The 19,574-nt window shown below is 42.2% G+C and overlaps 1 protein-coding gene across 1 annotated transcript in view; it reads right to left on the minus strand.

Annotated features, from left to right (window-relative positions):
• Positions 1 to 19,574, minus strand: part of TTLL5 (tubulin tyrosine ligase like 5) — a 142,605-nt gene that overhangs the window by 15,143 nt on the left and 107,888 nt on the right. The window contains exons 31-32 of the mRNA XM_059819381.1: positions 10,863 to 11,040; positions 2,853 to 3,073 (exon numbers count right to left, since the gene is read on the minus strand). Of these exons, the coding sequence (XP_059675364.1) occupies positions 2,853 to 3,073; positions 10,863 to 11,040 (399 nt within the window). The remainder of the gene's footprint in view (positions 1 to 2,852; positions 3,074 to 10,862; positions 11,041 to 19,574) is intronic.

The raw sequence follows: 19,574 nt of genomic DNA on the forward strand, positions 1-19,574 counted from the left end.
GAAATAAGGTCTGTCTTACCAAAATATATGGGGGGGAAAAAAAAAGAGAGACATGAGAGCTTTAACAACAAAATGGGATTAGTTTCAGTGAGTCTTGTGGAAATAATATATAGCACTGAGATCTTCTTTGAGGAAAGAGGTCAGGAAAACAGCCAACAAATATTAGGGGGTGAGAGTGGGCAACAAATCAAAAATGGCCTGACAGAGCAATGAAGCAGCCAAAAAGCCAAAATTAGATTAGATGTTAAGGAGAGGGATATTTGCCATGTCATAACCTAAGGATATGGTAGTTCCACACTGGAAGAGTACAATTCTGGGTGCCACAATGCAAGCACTCTGACAAACTGAAGAAAATACAGTAAATTCAAGACAATTAAGGACTTGGCAGGTGGAACTACTATTTGAGGTTAACAAAACCTCAGTAAGTCTAAGCAACATTAGGAAACTCCAAGAAGTAGAAGGATATTCAAAAGATGGAAAGTATTTGCAAGGGAAAGTGTTTAGGGTGGTTCAGGAAGGAGGAACAAGGTACAACAGGATGAAACAAAGGAAAAATTCAGATTGCACATCATAAAAAACTTTCTGATAATCAGGTTGTCTAGATTCTTAAATAGTCTTCTATAGCACATGGTGGGGTTTCTGCCACTGGAGTTTTTTGAATGCAGACTACACGCAGTGTCCAAGAATACTTTTTACAGAATAACCAGGGACTGTAAAGAACAGGCTGGAGCATGCAAGACGTCTTTTTCTTCTCTAATCTATATTCCTTTGACACAGAGGCTTCTCTCCATTCACTCTCCTCTGTTAATGCATCTCTGGTCTTTTCCTGACAGCAATGAATGGATTAAATTAGACTGAAACATAGCAGTTTTTAAACGATCAGCTCTCAGTATGGTGGAAATATAGCTGGGCACTGCTGTTTTCCATGTAAGTGAAAAAATGTTACTGCAAGATCCCATGAATGGCAAGAATGGGTTTGGAGCCTTGTGCTGGAGACTGAAAGGCAACTTGGAAAGTATTTCCGGAGCGGCTCCTTGCAGCCTTCAATACTTGGATTAGTTTTCTGAAATTCTGAAGGAATCTTTTGCTTTTTTTTCCCCCTACTGTGCATTTTTGGTGCTGAACTTTTTCCGGTTTTCCCACACTCCTGCCTGTCACAGAGCAGAAACCACAAAAATGCAGCAAAGTAAAGTCTGTCCAAGGAGCTGCAATTCCATCTCACAAGGATAAACATTTCCTCTGCCAAGAAGTGAGCACAGCACACCGGCATCTTCAAATACACATCCCTGCTACCCGGCAGAGAAACCCACTGACACAGCCTGTCACCTGTACTAACATGAGCTACCTAACACAAAAGAAATTAGATAGCAAACCCACCAGCATATACCTGCCAAACCTGATGCTCACATCTGCATGTGCTGAGTTGACAAAGTCTAGTAGCATCTTTTTTAATTTTTAAATAGTTTTGGGGGATTAATTCAGTTTGCTGTCTCTTAAGATATCAAGAGTACAGGCAGGAAATACACAAGTTTCCCCAAAGCAGTTCTGTCCAAGCTCCTTAAATACACCTTGCAGTTCCAGATTTGATCCACACACACTGACAGTGCCCTAGCATCTTCATAAGGTGTCTTTCATCAGTAATCTCGCACTAAAACTTCTCTCTTTAAACAGGAAGGGACCACAGAATCGGGAAACCTCACAGGAACCTGCTCTGAAAGCTTTATGACTCTTATGGCTGTAGAGTAAGTATAAGGGAGGAAGTTATCAATGCAATTTTTGCCCTTCAGTATTCAGGGATGAAACAAGTCTGTGGATATATGAGGAAAAACCTGATGAAGGATTTAGTCTAAAGCAGTTCTGTCACTTAAGAGGAGATAAACAGAGAGCTGAGGAAACTACCAGGAAAGATAAAGAATAAGAAGAAAACCCAGAAGTCTTGCTCACATTCTCTCATAATGCACAAAAGAGAAGACACACCAAGAAATGGAAAGGAAGGAAACTTACAATCAGTACACAACATTTCAAGGTGAATTTTTTTTTGTTTTTAAAGACCACACATGCCAAATCCATCTACCTTAGAATGGCAAGCATTATATAACTAAAAGCTTAGTAAAAGTTAAAAGAAGGATTTCTACAGATAATGAGGAAAGCTGTTGTTACATTAGGCACAATATAAACACTTTAAATGAAATAAACACTTGTACTTGAAGGCATAAGTCAATCATTGTGTGTTAAATTGTGTTAAATTTATGGGGAAACTTGGTCCAAGGGCAGATTAGCTTGTTAAGGATATTGGTGGGGGTTTTTTTTGGCAGCCTCTTCTGACCCACCAGATTCTAGCCCCCACCAAAGATTAAACATGGAGGGAGTGACTCAAATGCCTGAACATAGATGTCTAGTACCATACTTGGTACTCTCAAGTTATTTGAGACATCTGCATGGGACTGGGAGATACAACACAAGATCTGCAAGCAGACTTGTGCTCATCTGGAGCAGCAGCTGGAGGTCAGGCAGAATAGTCCTGGGCATCTAAAATGTCACTAGCAACCTGTATTTAGGTAACTGAATCCCACCCTGGATCAGATACTTCTCTGATTCAATCTGGCAGTTCCTATGTCCTTATGCTTGTATGATGTTACAGTCTTACCTGCCTTACCATTGTGAAATATGAATGCAACATAGTGCATACCTATTTCAGTATACACAGCTCAGGTTATTCTGAGATTTATCTTGGACAACATAGTCAAGAAGATCTACGTCAGAGTTGCATGTAAACAGGTTCTTCTCCAATATTCCTTCTCGAGGGAACCAGTGACAACTCCCTGTTGTAGATGGGAAGAGATAAAACTTACTTGGAAATCCTCTGGGCTGCAGCCTTTCTGACCACTGTCTGCCTGTGGTTTGCTGGAGGCTTTGGAGCTAGTTGAGAAGGCATGCTCTGGGATGGGATCACTTTGTGCAAACTGGCTGCCTTCTGTATACTAGAAGTGGCACTTGATGTCTTGCGGGCATCAGAGCCAGCTGGCATAGATAAATGGCTGGTGCTGGATTGTGAGTAGTTGGCAAAGAGAGCCTGGTAAAAGAAAAAGAAAACAAAAATACCATAGTAATTGGTGATTGCCTCTGAATATTGCTGAGAGAGCTGATGGAGGTGGGTGACATTTTTGTGAGGGATAGTATCTGTCTGGCGAAGGCAACTCTGGGGCTCCAGGGACAGTCCCACCCATAAAAAGAAGAGTTAAGTGGTCAAGTCAGTGAAGTAGTTTTCAGAGCTGAATTTTAGACCCTTGGAAGCTGGGACTTGCTTCTAGGAAGGCAGACAAGCTCATTACTGCCACAGAATGATACTATTCTGGATTAAGAAACAAGAGGTCCTATGTTCAATCTAATCTTGCAGTGGGCTCCCATCCACAAAGAAGTAAAGCTTTTATTGCTTTGACTGACTTTCTGCATTCATCTTGCTAAATTATTCTTTGTGTGGGAGGTGGGATCGAGACACAGTTCTAGGAAAGAAAAAGGTTATGGGAAAGATGTTACTATGACAGTTCTTCAGTCTAACCCTGTAGGTGCTTGGAATAACAGAAAGGCTTTAGGGTACCTTCTCTGAAAAAGGGACTTCAGGTCAGCAGCTGACAAAAAGGAAAACCCCACTAATACCAGGGAACAGAAAATATTTCTATTCCTATAGCAGGTGGGAGAGTAATTATGTTGGAGATTTGTCACAGGGAACAAAAGAATCTGCATGTTATAAGACACTGGAGAACTGAGCAGTGGACTGGCGAAGCAAGGAGTGGGGAAAGGTTCCCTATGGGAGCTCTGCAAACTGCTCAGCTTGTTTCAGAAAGGAGCAACCTGCTGGGAGTTCTGCCTTGTCTTTCCTCGAAGTCAGTCAGATTCCCAGGGCAGAGAGGCAATACCGTAACCATGTAGTTTGGCAGCTAGAGGTCAGTGATAGGAGATGAGGGGAATAGCTGAGCACTCGCCAGTCACCTCAGCGTGACGCTGGGAGCAGTGCCCTTCACTGCGTTTGTCCTCAGTTTCTATCTGGTGAAAAACACACAAAGCCACAGCGCGTGGGCTCCAGGCTCCAGAGAAAACCAGTCTGAGGGCTGGCTGAGTCTCAGCACACAGACAGGAAAAGCCCCTCTCCCCCGCAATTCTCTGGCAAATGGTAGGGCAGTGGTGTGTGGGAAGGCGTTTCTGACAGGCAGAGCTCTAGGGAGAAAAGGAAGTGCAGGAGCCAAAACAGGCCTGTTTCCTAACTAGAGCTCACTGACAAGACGCCATCGAGCTACCAATCCTTCTTAACCTCTCCCTTCCCTGAAGCTCTACCTTGATCACAGCTTTCAGATTTTGAGTAAGTAGCTGGTACAAGTGCAGAAGTCTGGAAAATAGCAGTCACACCCCATCTCCCCCCAGCAAACCGAACTAAAATGGAACTTGGTTTAATCTCTTGCATCTTAAGAGTCTGACACATCATGGGATTGGGACAGAGACCCTCAAGTCACTGCTCCCCCTTCTTATTCAGGGGTGACATTTCATTGTGCTCTATTTGATATTATGCATATTTCCTGTAAGTTCTTTTTCCTGCTATTAAAATCACTAGGATCCTGGATTCCACAAAGCATGCAGTCTTAACCCCTTCCCTGTGTTAACATGCATTGGCAAGGAGGTCCATGACTCTGAAGAAACAGCAAGCATGGATGCTCTAACAAAGTCTGATCAGCAAAAGCTGGGCTGAGACCTGCCTAAAGAAAGGTCATGGATGTTTTTCTTGGGGGTAACAGACTTCCAAAAAGGCCTTTGTCTCCACGCTGTGCTGAGATTCTGGCTGCGTTCCAGGCAAGGATGGGGAGACTGGAAGCTGACACGGACCATGGCTTCTGGATTCAGCTACAAAGCATACTGCCCTGCTGTGAACTCCATAGGGACAGGACAGGAAACCAGGAGAAGCTACTGTGCAAATAAAGAGGGCAGCTGGGGAGAGCAGAGCCTGACCACACAAAGGAGGGGCTGGGAAGAGATTTCAGCACATCCAAAAAGTAGGAGACAGACCTCATAACTCAGGATTCTGAAAGGTCAGGATCCAGGGACAGCAGAAGCCTAGACAAACCCTGACAGAGGCAGTCCTGAAGCAGGTAGCACCCTACAACTATTGCTGCTGCAAGTTAAAAACTTTGAACCACACTTCACAGGCTGGCAGATTTAACTTGATGTTGAGGAAATACTTGCTTTCCTGACAAGTTTTTAGGGCTACCAATCTGAAAAATGCTTAGAACACTACGAGACTTTTTAGCTAAAAATCATGTAAAGCATTAGTGAGCTAATTCTCTTGCATAATTCTCTGGGGAGGTAGGACAGCATTAACCCTGTCTTGCACAAGAAGAATGTTAGCAATGACAGAGACAGTGATTTTCCCTAAGCCACAGACTGAAGCAATATGAAAAGCTAGGTTGAGAGCTCAGAGAAGCTCCTGAATCCCAATCCCATATTTGCCTCATTAGATCACACCTCTCCTTGCTTCCTCATCTACACATGAACACCATACACAAAGTGTTATCTGTACAAAAATAGTACGTTTTTAATTAGAAAATCTCAACAGGTACAGCTTGTCAGTAAGGATGATGAACATCTAAGAGTATTAGCCAGTAGCAGCTGAGCTTGGGCTGCTCATGATTAAAAGCAGGGAGGTACTGTAGTACTTTGAAGAAAAGAAGATATATTAATGATCTTCAAAAACAGAAAGAATGTTCCTGGCACTTACCATTCCTGTATCTAACACCCATCCCTAGCACAGTAATGGAACAAATATTGCAAGCAAAAACATGTTCGTTCTGTGACCAGAGGAGGTAATGAAGCTCATTTCCTGTGAATCTGTCTTGGGACTAACTCTTACAATATCTAATATAAAGCATGCCCCAAATTATGCCTCCCTTCATGGGTTTGGGGCATTCTTGTGTCGATTTTCTGCTGTCTAATTAGGAGTGGCCTCATGCTGCAGCCTTTGCCTTAATGGGAACAGTAGCTGAATCCCCTTTCCAGATATATAGCTCTTTATTTTCATGAAATTTATATGAAACATAACTTTGAGATTTCTATCCTATAGTCATTCAGTTTAAATTGAATCAGAAAATCTGAAAACGATGAGAGACTCAGCAGTGTATAAGAACTGACAGACAGATGCACACACACGTGTATTGCATAAACATCTGTGCAGCTAGTTCCAAATCACTAGCACTGGAAACTGAGATGTTTATAAGCAATAAACAACAAAAAGGAGTTAAGTTAAAAAAAAAAAAAAGAAAAAAGTAAACCCAACAAAATAAAACCCATCACTTTTAGAAACGCAACTGCATTTCAGATGACATTGCAAATATAGAGAATTAAAAGGCCTGGAAGACTTTTGGAGTCATATATAAACTGTTTAGTGGAGATACTTTTGAACACATATTAATGCATTCAGTTAAATCAGTTTGGATGCAACAATCAGTTGAGCTGAAAATTCACAAAGCGGTGATAAAGAACAGGCTCAAAATGTACTATTAACTGCCATAGTGTTCAACTGCAGTAAGAGGAGCTTCTTGGGGTCATCAAGAAATTTAAAGAAGAGCAAATTCATGGTATGCACAGACTGTCCTGAAGCATGTCTTCCATTCTTCAGAATGAGACTAAAATATACTAAAATAAGTTGACTTGGTGCCATCTCCTTTGTCTCTCTTTTGGTACTGGGAGCTCTCTGGGCCATATCATTGTATTGGAAAGATACTTAATACATCTGGGCGTTACCATAATTCTAATAATAGTGACAGGATCAGAAACATGGGGACAAAATTTCAGCTGGTATAAATCAGCACAGACTACTGCTTTCAGAACAGTTGTTCTGCTTTACTTAGACTGAGACTTTGACTCATCAGTATCACAAGACTCAAACAGAAAAAATGGCAGTTAGCACATTTAGTGGGAAAACAATCTGTGGGAGAAAGCTGCAAAACAAGAATGAACAAGAGGCTGAAGGGGAAGAGATACTGCAAATCTGACAGCAGTCCAATATATAATAGTTTAGAAAACAGTTTAATGATGTTTAAGGTTGCATTCAAAGAGGCCCTGTGTCCTCAGGCAGGAATAATGTAGTTCTAGGAATACTAGGAATACTATTCTGAATACTCAACATTCCCAGTCAGATCTAAATAAACTGCAGGGAATTCAGAAAAGAGTCACATACATTAAAAGAAAAAAATGTTGCTGAACTTCATAAAATGAGGAATATTTCAGAGAATACAGCATTTTTAAATGATTGAGAGGAGAATTATTTAAGATTAACTTAGACCGATGTTTTATAGCATAAAATCTACTTAACCTTCTGATTGAAAATGTCGTCATAACTGACCTCACAACTCATTAACATGATTTATGTCTTGTTTAACATGAGCTTTTTTGATATAAGCAGGACTGATGGGGATCATTCCACTATATGACTGAAATTTTCTTGTTTTAAATGTAGCTTTTTTCTCCACATGAAATGTTTGGCATAAAATTGGCATAAAAAAAGTAGATGCTAGACTAAGCAGACGGGACATAGCCACACAGAGAAGGAGGAACCTCCCTAACAGCTAATGGCATCTTTCCAGTACAGGAAACAATTAGAGAATAAACAATGATGGTATATTAACTGCCTTGTCAACTGCAACAGTGATACTAACATCTAGGTCATAATGTGTCACATGAAGTCTCCTTTAAACATTAAAAATACTGCTATAAGCCTGTTTTTCTTATTTTTTTTTTTTCTATTTTTTTCTCTTCTCTCAGGCTCTGTATTGTCGTTGTTCCTGGGCTGCCCTATCACGGCATCCGTTTGTTTGTTAGATTCTCCTCCAGTCAGTTTGGTGTTTTTCAATTTGTCCAGGGAATGAAGTACCTATTCTGGCATCAAAGTTCTATTTCCACCATACTACACTGCGTGAACTAACTTCCACACACAATGGGTGAAAATTGTTGGTTATTATTCCTCTTCCCTCCACCTACACAGTACTTGCTACTCTGCAAATTGTTAAATGCCTGGAGGAGAAATCATCATTCTTAAGTATCTAGAAAGTGCTCAACCAAGAGTGGGTGCTGCCACAAAGTAGGCAATAAGCCTTCATAAGACACATCCACTGCATGGCAGATGGAGGTATTCCTATTACACAAATACTTGACTGAGAACTTGATGCTTTCCAACGCATCCATCTCATCTCCAACATACTGAACTGGTTAATGCACAGGCAGAAGCATTTGCCTGTGTAATTAACCATGGTGCTTCTGTTACTTGTTCACATGCTATCCATACACATAGGACTAGTCCATTTGTCACAGAAAGAAGGAAAAACTGTCATCTAGTCATGTTGTATGGTCATGCCATAGTCAGGGTGTGCCTTGAGATATATTAATAAATGCACTTCAGCTACTGACAAATGGCTAACCTGCCTTCCAACTGTAACAAGAACTTGAACAATCAGATGAAACAGGCTTGGATATGTCCTGCATGTATTCCCCAAAGTAGAGAGATTATGACACTCAAGTGATAGGCCTGCCATTTTCAGGGATGTATTTCTTCTGTTGAGAGGAGGTTGAGGAACTGGAACGTAGCAGGCAAGACAACAAAGGATGGAGTAGATCTCAATACATGGGAAGGAACAGAAGGGAAAGACCACACAATGGGAGATAGGCGGCTTAGGTGACAAGCTACATAAACTGTGGGGAAAAAGGGAGGACAAATGATGGCCAGCAGGAAAAGGTGGGATGGAAGTCAAAGCAGTGTGAGTAGGAAGGAGATGTCGGGCAGGGAGTGTGCAAGCAGCAGAAATGAAAAGGCAGTTCTTGGAAAGGCCAAGTCAAAGGACTGAAGTCTGAGAAGTTAACTAGCAGAAGGCAGAAGTCAGTGACAGGCAACCAGAGAGGGAGCAGGGGATAGACAGATGAAGATGAGGGTAGTGCAGTGACTGGGAGGGGCATCAGAGGATCAGTGCAACTGTGACTGGAAGGGGAGGTCTGGCTGGCTCCATACAATGTCTAGTGGGAGAGGAAGTGTCCAAGAGAATCATTTTATTAAGACGTGGTTTTCACTACAGAAAGTCTGAAAGCCCCCAAGTTCAGCAAATACCTTTCTTCATTAAAGGTAACTTCAGTGCAGCCTGAGCCCTGCGGCATGGCAATGGCCTCAATACTGCTTGGCTCAGAAGGAGAAGGGAGGGAGAGAAAGGAGGGGGATGTTGTGGGGGTGAGAGGAGGTTTAACAAAGAATCACTTTAACAGAAAATCCTGAGTAATGGCTCTGCCCCAGGCCAAGAATAACATCAGCTCAATGTCAGCAATTAGAAGAGGGCTCAGCCAGGCCCCATGGCCAGCTCCAGCCTCCTCACAGGCACAAGCCAGCTTACAGCCCTTTCCTGAGCTCATGAGCAGCCACAGCTCCCCACCCAGAGCCCCTTGGATGGAGATGAAAGGAAGACCTCCTGCTCAGAAGGGGAGTAAGAAGACTGTAGGTGAGGGAATTTGGGGGTGGAAACTGCATGGCTAAGTGAGGGCCTTGAAAGAAGGAGTGCATGGAGCAAAGGCAGAAGGGCCTCTCCTTCAAGATGGTCTCAGAAAAGGATGAGAGCAATTTGCCTATAACCTGTTCTCAAGGACCCTGATTAGTGACTCATCTTCACAGGAGGGAGAGTGGGTGTTCAGACCTCTGCATTTTAGCTCTGTTCATGGTTTTGTTGGAGTCCAGTCCTGCCAGACTGCCCAGTAAATAGCTCCTTCCTAATGGAGACGGATGTCTTGAGTGATGGTTTGTTCACCCAAAGACTTCCTTCCCTTTAGCAGGGAAGCCTTTTGGAAGAAAGAACACACCTCTCTCTCCATAATAACAAAGAAAGGTAACAAGTGCATCAACGAACTCATTGTAACCTTATAAGATTCCCCAGGCAGGATGGAAATGCTGTTCCAGACACAGTGGTCCACTCTTGGCATCTAGGTGTCATCCAGAATATCAATAATACAACCCCTTTTTCATATTTCCTCTAGCTCTTGGACACTTAACCCATCTTTTCTCCTTGCAATTGTAACAAAGGAGTCATATATCTGTCAGACACTTCCGTGCAAAGCAGTGAAAGGAGATCTTAAATGTAGTAATAACAAAATGTGTAGGAGGTCTGAAGAAGATTTTCAGGGTTGCAGAGAAAACTTGCATCTAGCATGAGGGTCAGGGGCCATGCTTCCTGCACACTGAGGGCTCTTAAAAGAATGAAGATTCTCCTAAATAATTTTTGAGTCCCCTCAACATACTGCTCTTTTGATAACTGCATTGTATGAGTAGACATCCAGCAGGAGGAGAATTTAGTCAAGATGAAGCCTTGATGGGGTCTGTCTGCCACACAGGACACAGTTGCCAACACAATTTCAAGACCCTATGTTTAGAAACACTGAAATACAACAGTGACCCAGCTTGAAGCACTACCCAAGAAGAACTCAAGTCAAAGCAGGAATATATCATCAGTGATGAGATTAAGTGACAAAGAACTGTAGAGACTGCAGACAGTTCTAAGGCTGTCTGAGGCACTATAAGGGGATGCCCTGAACTGGTGCAGAAAAGCAAGCAGCAGCATGCCAGTAGCCAAATGGAGGAGGATGCCAATGCAGTGGAAGAAGCCATCGGGAACTACAGCATCAAAATGCTATCAAAATCACTGCAGGTAATATTAGTTTTATTGCAACCCACTTGAAGAGCTAATTCGTTCACAAAAGCTGTACCACATGTACTGGCTCTGGGTTGGTTCTGCACATCTAAGACTCAGTCAGCACTGCTACATCCCAGTCAGGATTTTTTTCTTAGTTACCTGGTGCCGGGCTTGGCTTTGCTCCAACAGCTGTCGTGACTGAAGTTTCTGCTGCTGAAGTTGCTGCACAGCAAAATGGAGCTGGTAGTTGGGATGTGCCAGCGGACTCCGTGTCACCTTGTTGTAGACACTGTTCTCCAGCCCTCCTTCCCAGGCAAAACGATGATTCTCCGGAGCCCTGAGAAAAGAAGAGCCACCATGCTTTCACCAGTCTGCATATAAGGACACCTGCTTACAAGGCACTGCTCCTTCCTAAAAATCCCTTAATACTTAGCCAACTATGAATTTGTATTAAGTGGCTCCAGCAAGCACAACACCTGCTAAAGGTGCCATGTGCCAACTGCCATCTTGCTAAGGAGTTTCTTGAATTTCAGGCTGGGACTATATTACTAGCCATAACACCATGCTTGAGGAGAGCAAAGGAAAAGAGAAGAAAAACTCAAAACTGGAGCATGTCTGTGGCTGATTACCATCAAAAAGAGGCAGAGTTGCAGCAGGAAAAGAGCTAAGGATTCCCATCACTAATGAGATAATTATTTATTTGGATTTGTAGAGATTTTGTTAATACACTAACACAAGGCTTACACCAAGCACACACATGCTGCACTGAGAATGTAACAGAAGACAGACATGCAGTACAATATCCACAGAGAAGATAAAGGACTGGGAGGAGGGTAAAGTTGCAACTAGGAAACATACTGACTCCATACAGTTACAATCCAAAAGACCTAAGAGGACTGAAGACAGGCTCATTTCTTTCATCATCAGAGTAATGCAAGCCTTTCCCAGAGAAGAAAAGGCCTCCTGCAAAAAGGCAGGAGCTCTTACAACCCAGGCTTATACGGTGGGAGTTCAGCTGCGGCCTGCAACATGATAAGTACCAACAGGAGCTCACTGGCTTTCTTTGAAGTTTGTAAGCCTTGGCGAGAAAGCAGCACCAACACACTTCTATACAAGGCCAAGGGGCTTTGCAGAAGGCAGGTGGCAGACTGACAGGACCACAAGGTGTCCTGAAGAGGCTACAATGGCCCAGCAACCCACATACCCTGTGCTCACAAGACAGGATGCCATATGACCCACTGAATCCTGACACTCTGGCCCATAAAACCTTCAAGCCCCCATGCCTGAGCTTCCCAAGTTTCTGCTGATCTCTCTCATGTTCCTCTCAGCCACTCTTTTCAAATATTTCCTTTGGATTTCCAGGGCAGACTTCCCTTGTATTTCCTATGCATGTCATAAGTAACTGGGATGTAAAAGATATATGGCGTCTTTTACATTTCATGCCACAGTTCGGACTGTAGGTCATGCTTTTGGCAAGGGAGTTAACTGCAATCTGCTTGCTTCAGGATCGTATCAAAACTTACAACCTAGGTTCTTTGAAGATGTCACAGCTTCCCTTGAATGTGTTGCACCTTCCCCCAAAAGATTCATCATCACAGCAAACTCTTAAAATATTCAGAAGGATGTTTCAAACAAGACCAGAAGCAACTGCCAGCCCTAAGTACTCTCCTTCAAAAATAACCTTATGTATGCCTTTCAAAGCAAATTGAGGACAAAGACTCCAAACACTAAAGAGTCACTTTCCATACTCAGCTCCTCAGCAACAGAGGAGTAAGACAACCCAGTGGAAAATGTGTTTAGCTGCTAGCATCTCCACCCTGCATCCTCTGGGCCTCCTCCTGCTTGGAGCACCACTACCACTTTTGCTCTTAGCGGCCACTGGCTGTAGGTAGCCTTCTCTAGACTTCCCTGTTCAAGGGATCCTACCCATGCTTCCTCAGTCCTTTGCTTCCATTGTACCCAGTGCAACACTGGATAAATGGTTCTCACTTCCTGCTCCCTTTGCTACAAGATTCTCAGTCTTTCAGTTCTTTTCCTTTCACCAGTGCTCGGAAAAGTGACAACTGTGATACTGCTGACAGTACTCAGGCCTTGAAACCCAAGTAGTATAGATCCGAATCTGGCTTTGTGGTTAACCTTGGGAGAACTGCTTCCATCTTCTGAACCTGCCTTCCCTCCTCTGCCCCAGTAATGGGGTCATGATCCTCTACTACTGTGGTTTTACCTGCAGTTACTCAGCTCTGGATCCATGGATGCATGTGTGCTGCTGGCCTCCCAGCACTGTCCCCTGCTGGGCACAGGATGCCACAAAAAGCGTAACTTAGAAGGAGGACACAACAAGGCACAAGGAATCTTCGAAACAATCCCCAGCTGTCTCCTCTCGAATCCCACCAGTTCAGCACATGGGTTATCAGCAGGTTACCTGCTGTCACCTGGACTCAACTCCCATCCCAAGGGTAGTATCTGCTCCTTCCACTGCATAGATACAGACTCCACCACCTATTCTGAGTTAAAGCTCATTGGACTTTTCCCTTGTGTAAAACAGCTGGAGTCTCTGTTTCTTTACTGCAGACCTGGTAAAGTCAGGTCATGCTGACAGCTGAAAAGCGCAAAGGACTGCTGGGCCTGGGATGCACCCTTCGGGAGACAGCTGGGGATTACTGCAGACCAGCCCTTGAAACAAACATCAACTGCACCAGATACAAAGCTGAAGAGCATTCAGGAGCTCCATCAAAGTCATGTTAGTGCTCAGTAAACAGTCTGATAAGTTCTTCATCAGTACTACTGAAAGGTTACAATCTTCAATACCTCTTTTTTGAACTGAACAACAATTGTATTTATCCGTTTGCCTAGACTAACTTTTTCACATCAGCAATTTCTCAGTTGAGAAAATTTGGTAAGTTCATTCAAAATGCTTCTAAATAAAGTAAGCCAATGTCGGATAAAGGGGTTACCTCACATGGATTTAATAACTAGTTAAAACACATGAAACCAGAGCTAGAATAAATGGACAGTTTCCACAAAGGAAGGAGATTACCACTGGGGTCCCACAAGAATCTGTGCTACGTCTCTGCTGTTCAAAACATTTATAAGTGATCTGGGAAAAAGAAGAGTGAAATAAAAAAAGTTTGCTGCTGAGAAACTGAACGTCACCGAGAAGTGTGAAAAATCATCACATTACTGAATGATCCAACATTAAGTTGGTAGATGACATTCAATTTAATAACTACAAAGTCATGTACCCAGGGAAACACAGTCCTTGTTTTACGCAGTGATGGACTTTGAACTAGTTATTTCTATTCACGAAGGAGACCTTATAACTAAAGCTATAATAGATTTTTCTATGCAAACATCACTAAAATACTCCAAAAAAACCAAACTCAGTGTTAGGAATCATTAGGAAAGGCATAGGGAACAAAACCAAGAACACTACTATGCTACCATATAAACCAAAATTGCATCTCTCTCTTGCACACTGAGGATAGTTCTAACCCGTGTCCCTCCACCCTTCTCAAAAAGCATACAGCAGAACTGGAAAAAGTACAAAAAATGCTGTAGAGATCATCAAAGGTATGGAACTGCTTATATATTGAGGAATAACTAAATAAATAAGGACTCTTCAGCTTGGAAAAAGGACAGCTGAAAGGAAATATGAAAAATAGCTACAAAATCATGAGCTTCAGGGAGAAGGAGAATAGGGAACAATTACTCACCTTTCATGATACAAAACATAGGAAAAACCAAATGAAGTCATCAGGTGGACAGGTTAAAACAAACAAAAGGAGGTAGTTTTTCTCATAACACATAATTAAACTGTGGATGCCTTCTTACTCTGGGAAGCTAAGGATGCCAAAAATTTGCAGGGGTTCAAAAATGATGAGGCAAACTCACAGAAGCAAGAGCCACTAACACTACTTATATACAAAGATACCATATCCTGGCCAGAAAATCACTGATTACTGAGTCTCAGAGCGTATTGGGGAAGTATCACCATTCCATAACATCACCTAATGCTCTTCCCACAGAATCTTCCATGGACTACTGTCTGAGCAGGACATTGAATCAGATAGTCCATCTGGACTGTGAAAATGCAACCAATATTGTTTATGCATCAGGGGTCTAAAATCTCAAGTCTCAGTCAGAAGTTAGAGGATTCAGTCAAGCAGTCTTTAAGGTATTCATTCAAGTTACACGATTAATTCTAGAAACTAATGTCTGTTCCAACTTCTCTCATATCTACCTCCAGCCCAGAACCTGCAATGCATAAAATTTATCCTTTGATCCAAAAGAATGCTTGGGAAGCTAAAGATTGACTGATTTGTTCTAAAACACAAAAGTCAAGATGAAATAGAGGAGATAAAACTGATGTAAGTGAAAACTCCACTAAAGCTGGATCTGCTGATAGCCAAACTGGCTTTGTACCACAGAGGTGATGTACAGTGACTGCAGTCTGTAGTACTGTGAGGGCCACTAACTGAATGGCAACACTTTAGTATCATTTCCTTGATCCTAATTTCTTTTGGTTTGAGATATCCGGAAAAAGATTAACTATTATGGAAATACAAATACTGAAGACTGATGGTCCAATTTTTAAAAATGCACTGGGATTGCTGCCTTGCTCCAATCTTTGTCCACTTCAATGAACTCTCAAATGCTTTCATTTGGTTTCTAAACTGTTTTAATCCAGTTTTTCTGTTTTAACCAATATATGATCTATAGTCCAAAATAAATTCTTTAGGATATAATATTACCCAGATAAGCTTGGTTTAAACTACCCAGGAAAACACCGTTGAAACTATGTTATTAAATCTTTAGGAAGAACTAAATGAAAAAAAACCCAAACAAAACCACAAAAACTTTGGCTAACATTTTCTTGCAGCATAGACAGTCTTGTACGCAACTCCCTGCAGTTCCAACACCTTCTCTCTATACGATGCAGCACAACAGCACTTACTTTTTTCTAGATACTATATTGAAAACACTGTTGCTTGCCTGAGTAGATTTTACTCTCAAGGCCTGCAGAATCCTTCTGGATTTAATATGTTTCTGTTAGCTTCCATGGGTTTTGCTTCCTTATAGATGAAAATCAATATTAATTCATTATACTAACTTCAACCTTTTATAATATAAGCATTAAATATTTGACAACAGAAAGCCTGCATATTTGCAAGTCTTACAATCACTTTCATAGAGAGACGTTTCATCAGCAGCTTTGGAAAGTCCCCATATAACATGTTATCAAGTTGCTGATATTACATCTAAGCCAAAGCTTGCCCTGGTACAGGAGAACAAGGCTTAGGATCTGAGACTCAATATGCTGCTGCCAGAGACATGCTCCAGCTCTCAGTCTATTTGCCATGCTCACAGGAATGCATCATGGTGCAGCTCCTATTCTCAGTCTTTGCCTGTCAGATGATTTATTGAAGCATGACAGCACCTTTGCACCCTTCCTGAATTTATCTCTTCTGCTTAAGGAACTCTACAATGGGCTCAGCACAGTAATGCAAGCTGGAAAAAGGTTGTAGAGGACCTCACACCTTAATAGATACTATAGAGTTCACATGATAGAGAGACTATATAAATGCCCCAAACTGAAGGAAAAGCTTTTTCACAACTCACACTGTTTTAGGCAAAGCCAAAAATAACCAGAAAAACCCCCACTTCCCCAATGGAAATTAGTATCATAGAGGTAGTACTCACAGACCTGCTAGTTTTCAATTTAGGATTATTGCTTGAACACTAACATTGACTGAACATTCATTTGCTTACATGTACAGATGACAGATATAGACACAGATGCACACACACACAAATAGGAAACAGAAATTCCTGACTGTGCCACCAGAAGAGACTGGGTTACGTTCTGTTAGCCAGGCTGGTTGTGAGCAATCTTCTCACAGCTTGCTCAGGATTATTTATGAGTTGCTTAGTTTAGAGACCTGGCCAGGATTCAAGCCTTCACTATGTACAGGAAATCTCAGCCTTGGCATTATGGCCCATCCTTTGTAAGCAAGATTCTGTCCTTCCAGCAGCTCTTAGGGCTACTCAGTATTTTTGGCAAGAGACGCACTGTATTCCTTTCTTTCAACCGTAGTTTTCACAAAGCCTGGGACAGAATTCCCTCTTCCTCTTCACTGACAGCATAAGACCTCTCTGCTGCAGCTTTTTGCATCACAAAAGATACAGGTTTGCTTCCGAGACCAATTTCAACAGATCCCCATGCTATTACGATCGCAACCCAGCCTAAAAGTGCTAGAACACCATGCCCTCATCTCCAGGTTTTCTGGTTCCAAATTCCCTTTTTGCTCTAGTTCTCTTTTCCAATTCATTAGCTCTTTTCTGATATAAGCAACCCTTATGCAATCAACTACCTACACCTATACTAGGAACTAATGCTAGTGTCCTAAAATGCTAAATACTAATAAAATACTAATACATTTATTCAATGACTACAGAAGAAAAAAGGCTCAATGAAATTCAGCCTCCGTACAGAAGGGATGTTATCAGCTCTTACAAGAAAGGAGAGTGCTGGCTTCTGTTCCCACTTCAAACAGATTTGAAGGGAAGACCAAGGACTGAAGCTATAGACAAGACCAGACCACAGAACACCACTCACTGAGAATCTCATAGTTATGAAGAACTATCTGACATACAGCAAGTCCTACTTGTAACTTAGCAACTAGTAACGACAGCCCACACTTCTCCTAGCATCCACCATTCCTAAGTAACTAATTCAAACATCTAACAAAACAGGGTCTATTACAACACAACCACTGCTGGGATGAGTAATACTGGACAATAAAAGACAACAGCAGAGGACAGGGCAAAGAAAAATCCTGGCTAAAATGAAAGTACAAGGAAATAATCCGGGTAGGGGAGGGCAATACAGGAGCAGAAGGGATTCAGAATATAATTTCTTAATGCATAATTTGCATATAAATTGGGTTTAAAGCTTCCAATGTTTCCAAAAAACATTTAAGGATTTTTAAGTATCATAAATATTACACATAGGGCTTTCATTTATATTTCAGCTGAAGCCTTCTTCCAATGGCACTGCTGGGCACTTGTTTGATACCAACTCGTGTGTGGCAGGCAACAATACCAATTCATGAAGTATACTGGTGTTCCCCATATATCAGTTACTAAGCAGGCACTTTTGAAGAATTTGAAAAGTGCCTGCATCCCATTGAAAGGCAATGCGAACTAGGCTCAAATTACTTGTGAAAATGAAGCTTCAGCATTCCTGAAGAATATTCCTCTATGTTTAACCCTGCTTTGCTTGTGAGAACTGATAGGATAAAAGCAGGAGTCAGTATATCTGGAGGTCTAGCTAACTGAGAAAAGAATTATCCTCCTTTTAAATGAGGAAACAAGCTGACAATGAAAGTATTTTGCATCCTTTCCTGTAAAGGCTGGAGCTAAGGATGAACAAGGACCGTTGCTGGCATTAAGAGAACCCACTGCCTTTATAAATTAGTGCTCTCACCTTGCTATGGAATGCAAGACAATCTTGGGCAGCAGTTTCTTTCCCACAGGGCATTCAGGTGGTATGACAAGTCCAGGAAACTTTCAGTACAAAGCCTTGGTGGGCACCAGCTGCTAGAAAGTAGTTGGCATAGTAACTAATGATTGTCTAGTGTGGCAGCTCCCAGCATCCTGCTGACTTATGTTCAGGCACTCAGAAAAACACGGAACATTTTCTTTGGCACACTACATGCTTCTTCCATCCCTAACAATAGGCCCTAGATTGGGGCTGGCTATGGAGCAATGATAAACATAGTGGGACAAAACCCAGGACACTGGGGGCCTGGCTGGGATGCAGGACTGTCGGGCCTCTCACAGCGCCGCTTGCCTCAAGGCCTTTCTTTGTCTTTTCTCCCTCTTTCCCTCCCCTCAGCTTCAAAAGCAATAAATTAAAAATTGAAAAACAGAGCAACAAGTCTTTGAGAATGGTTTGCTCCTGGCCTCTACTGTTATCAGGAGTGTCTATGAAAAAGCGATTTTGGTGCAGTTTAGTCAGCAAGAGTCTGCATTTTAGCATGGTCTGTAGCTCTGATGACTGGAACATGCAAGCCCCTAAAACATGCAGCAGCTATGTTACAAAGGTAAAGAAAGGTAGCTTTCCAAAAAAACAGGGTGAACAAAGCATTTTTAATATTCCTAAAAGAGCTGTGCCTGGGACTTCTGAGATCATCTGAGGCACAGGGAGCTGTCCAGAACTCGCCACGGGTGCAGGTACTTGGAGACGGGAAGGGGTGGGAAGCAGCTGGCCTGCATAAAACGAGGATGCCAGCACCTGGCCTGCAATGTGCTTTTGAGCTCTGCAAGAGAAGCCAAGGAAAAGCTTTTAAAGTTAATGAGCAGGCTGTCAAGGCTGCATTGGCATAATAAATGCGTGGAACTGCATTTTGGGTTCAAATCCAGTTCAGAGTGACAAATACAATCTCCCATGGTGAAGGTGTTGCAGAGATGTAGGAGAGTTCCTGTCCCAGACCATCAATCAAACTTTCCCTTCTTAGTGATGAGGCACAGATGCAGGCATCTTGTAATAGTTTCAGCCTTAGTTCTTCAGCTCCCCATTTTCCCAGCAGCTCACACTACTTTTACCTACACAAGAGGCTCTTACGATCAGTATCTTTGCTGTGAGACAACAGAAGATGTATAAGGTCTATGTGAAAAGCCTTGGGACTGAGTTGGTTTAGGCAAAGAATATGAAAAATGCTGTGGATTTAACTACAATTTCCAGATCCATTCACAGGTTAACTGTAATAGCTACCAGAGGCACAATTCAAGCATCCCAGAACATTTTAATGAGCAAAATTACTAGCAAATGTCAGGAGTCCCCCTCTGCTATTCTCACAATTCCCCCTT

The sequence above is a fragment of the Gavia stellata genome, chromosome 7, assembly GCF_030936135.1.
Source record: "Gavia stellata isolate bGavSte3 chromosome 7, bGavSte3.hap2, whole genome shotgun sequence".
NCBI classification, from domain to species: Eukaryota; Metazoa; Chordata; class Aves; order Gaviiformes; family Gaviidae; genus Gavia; species Gavia stellata.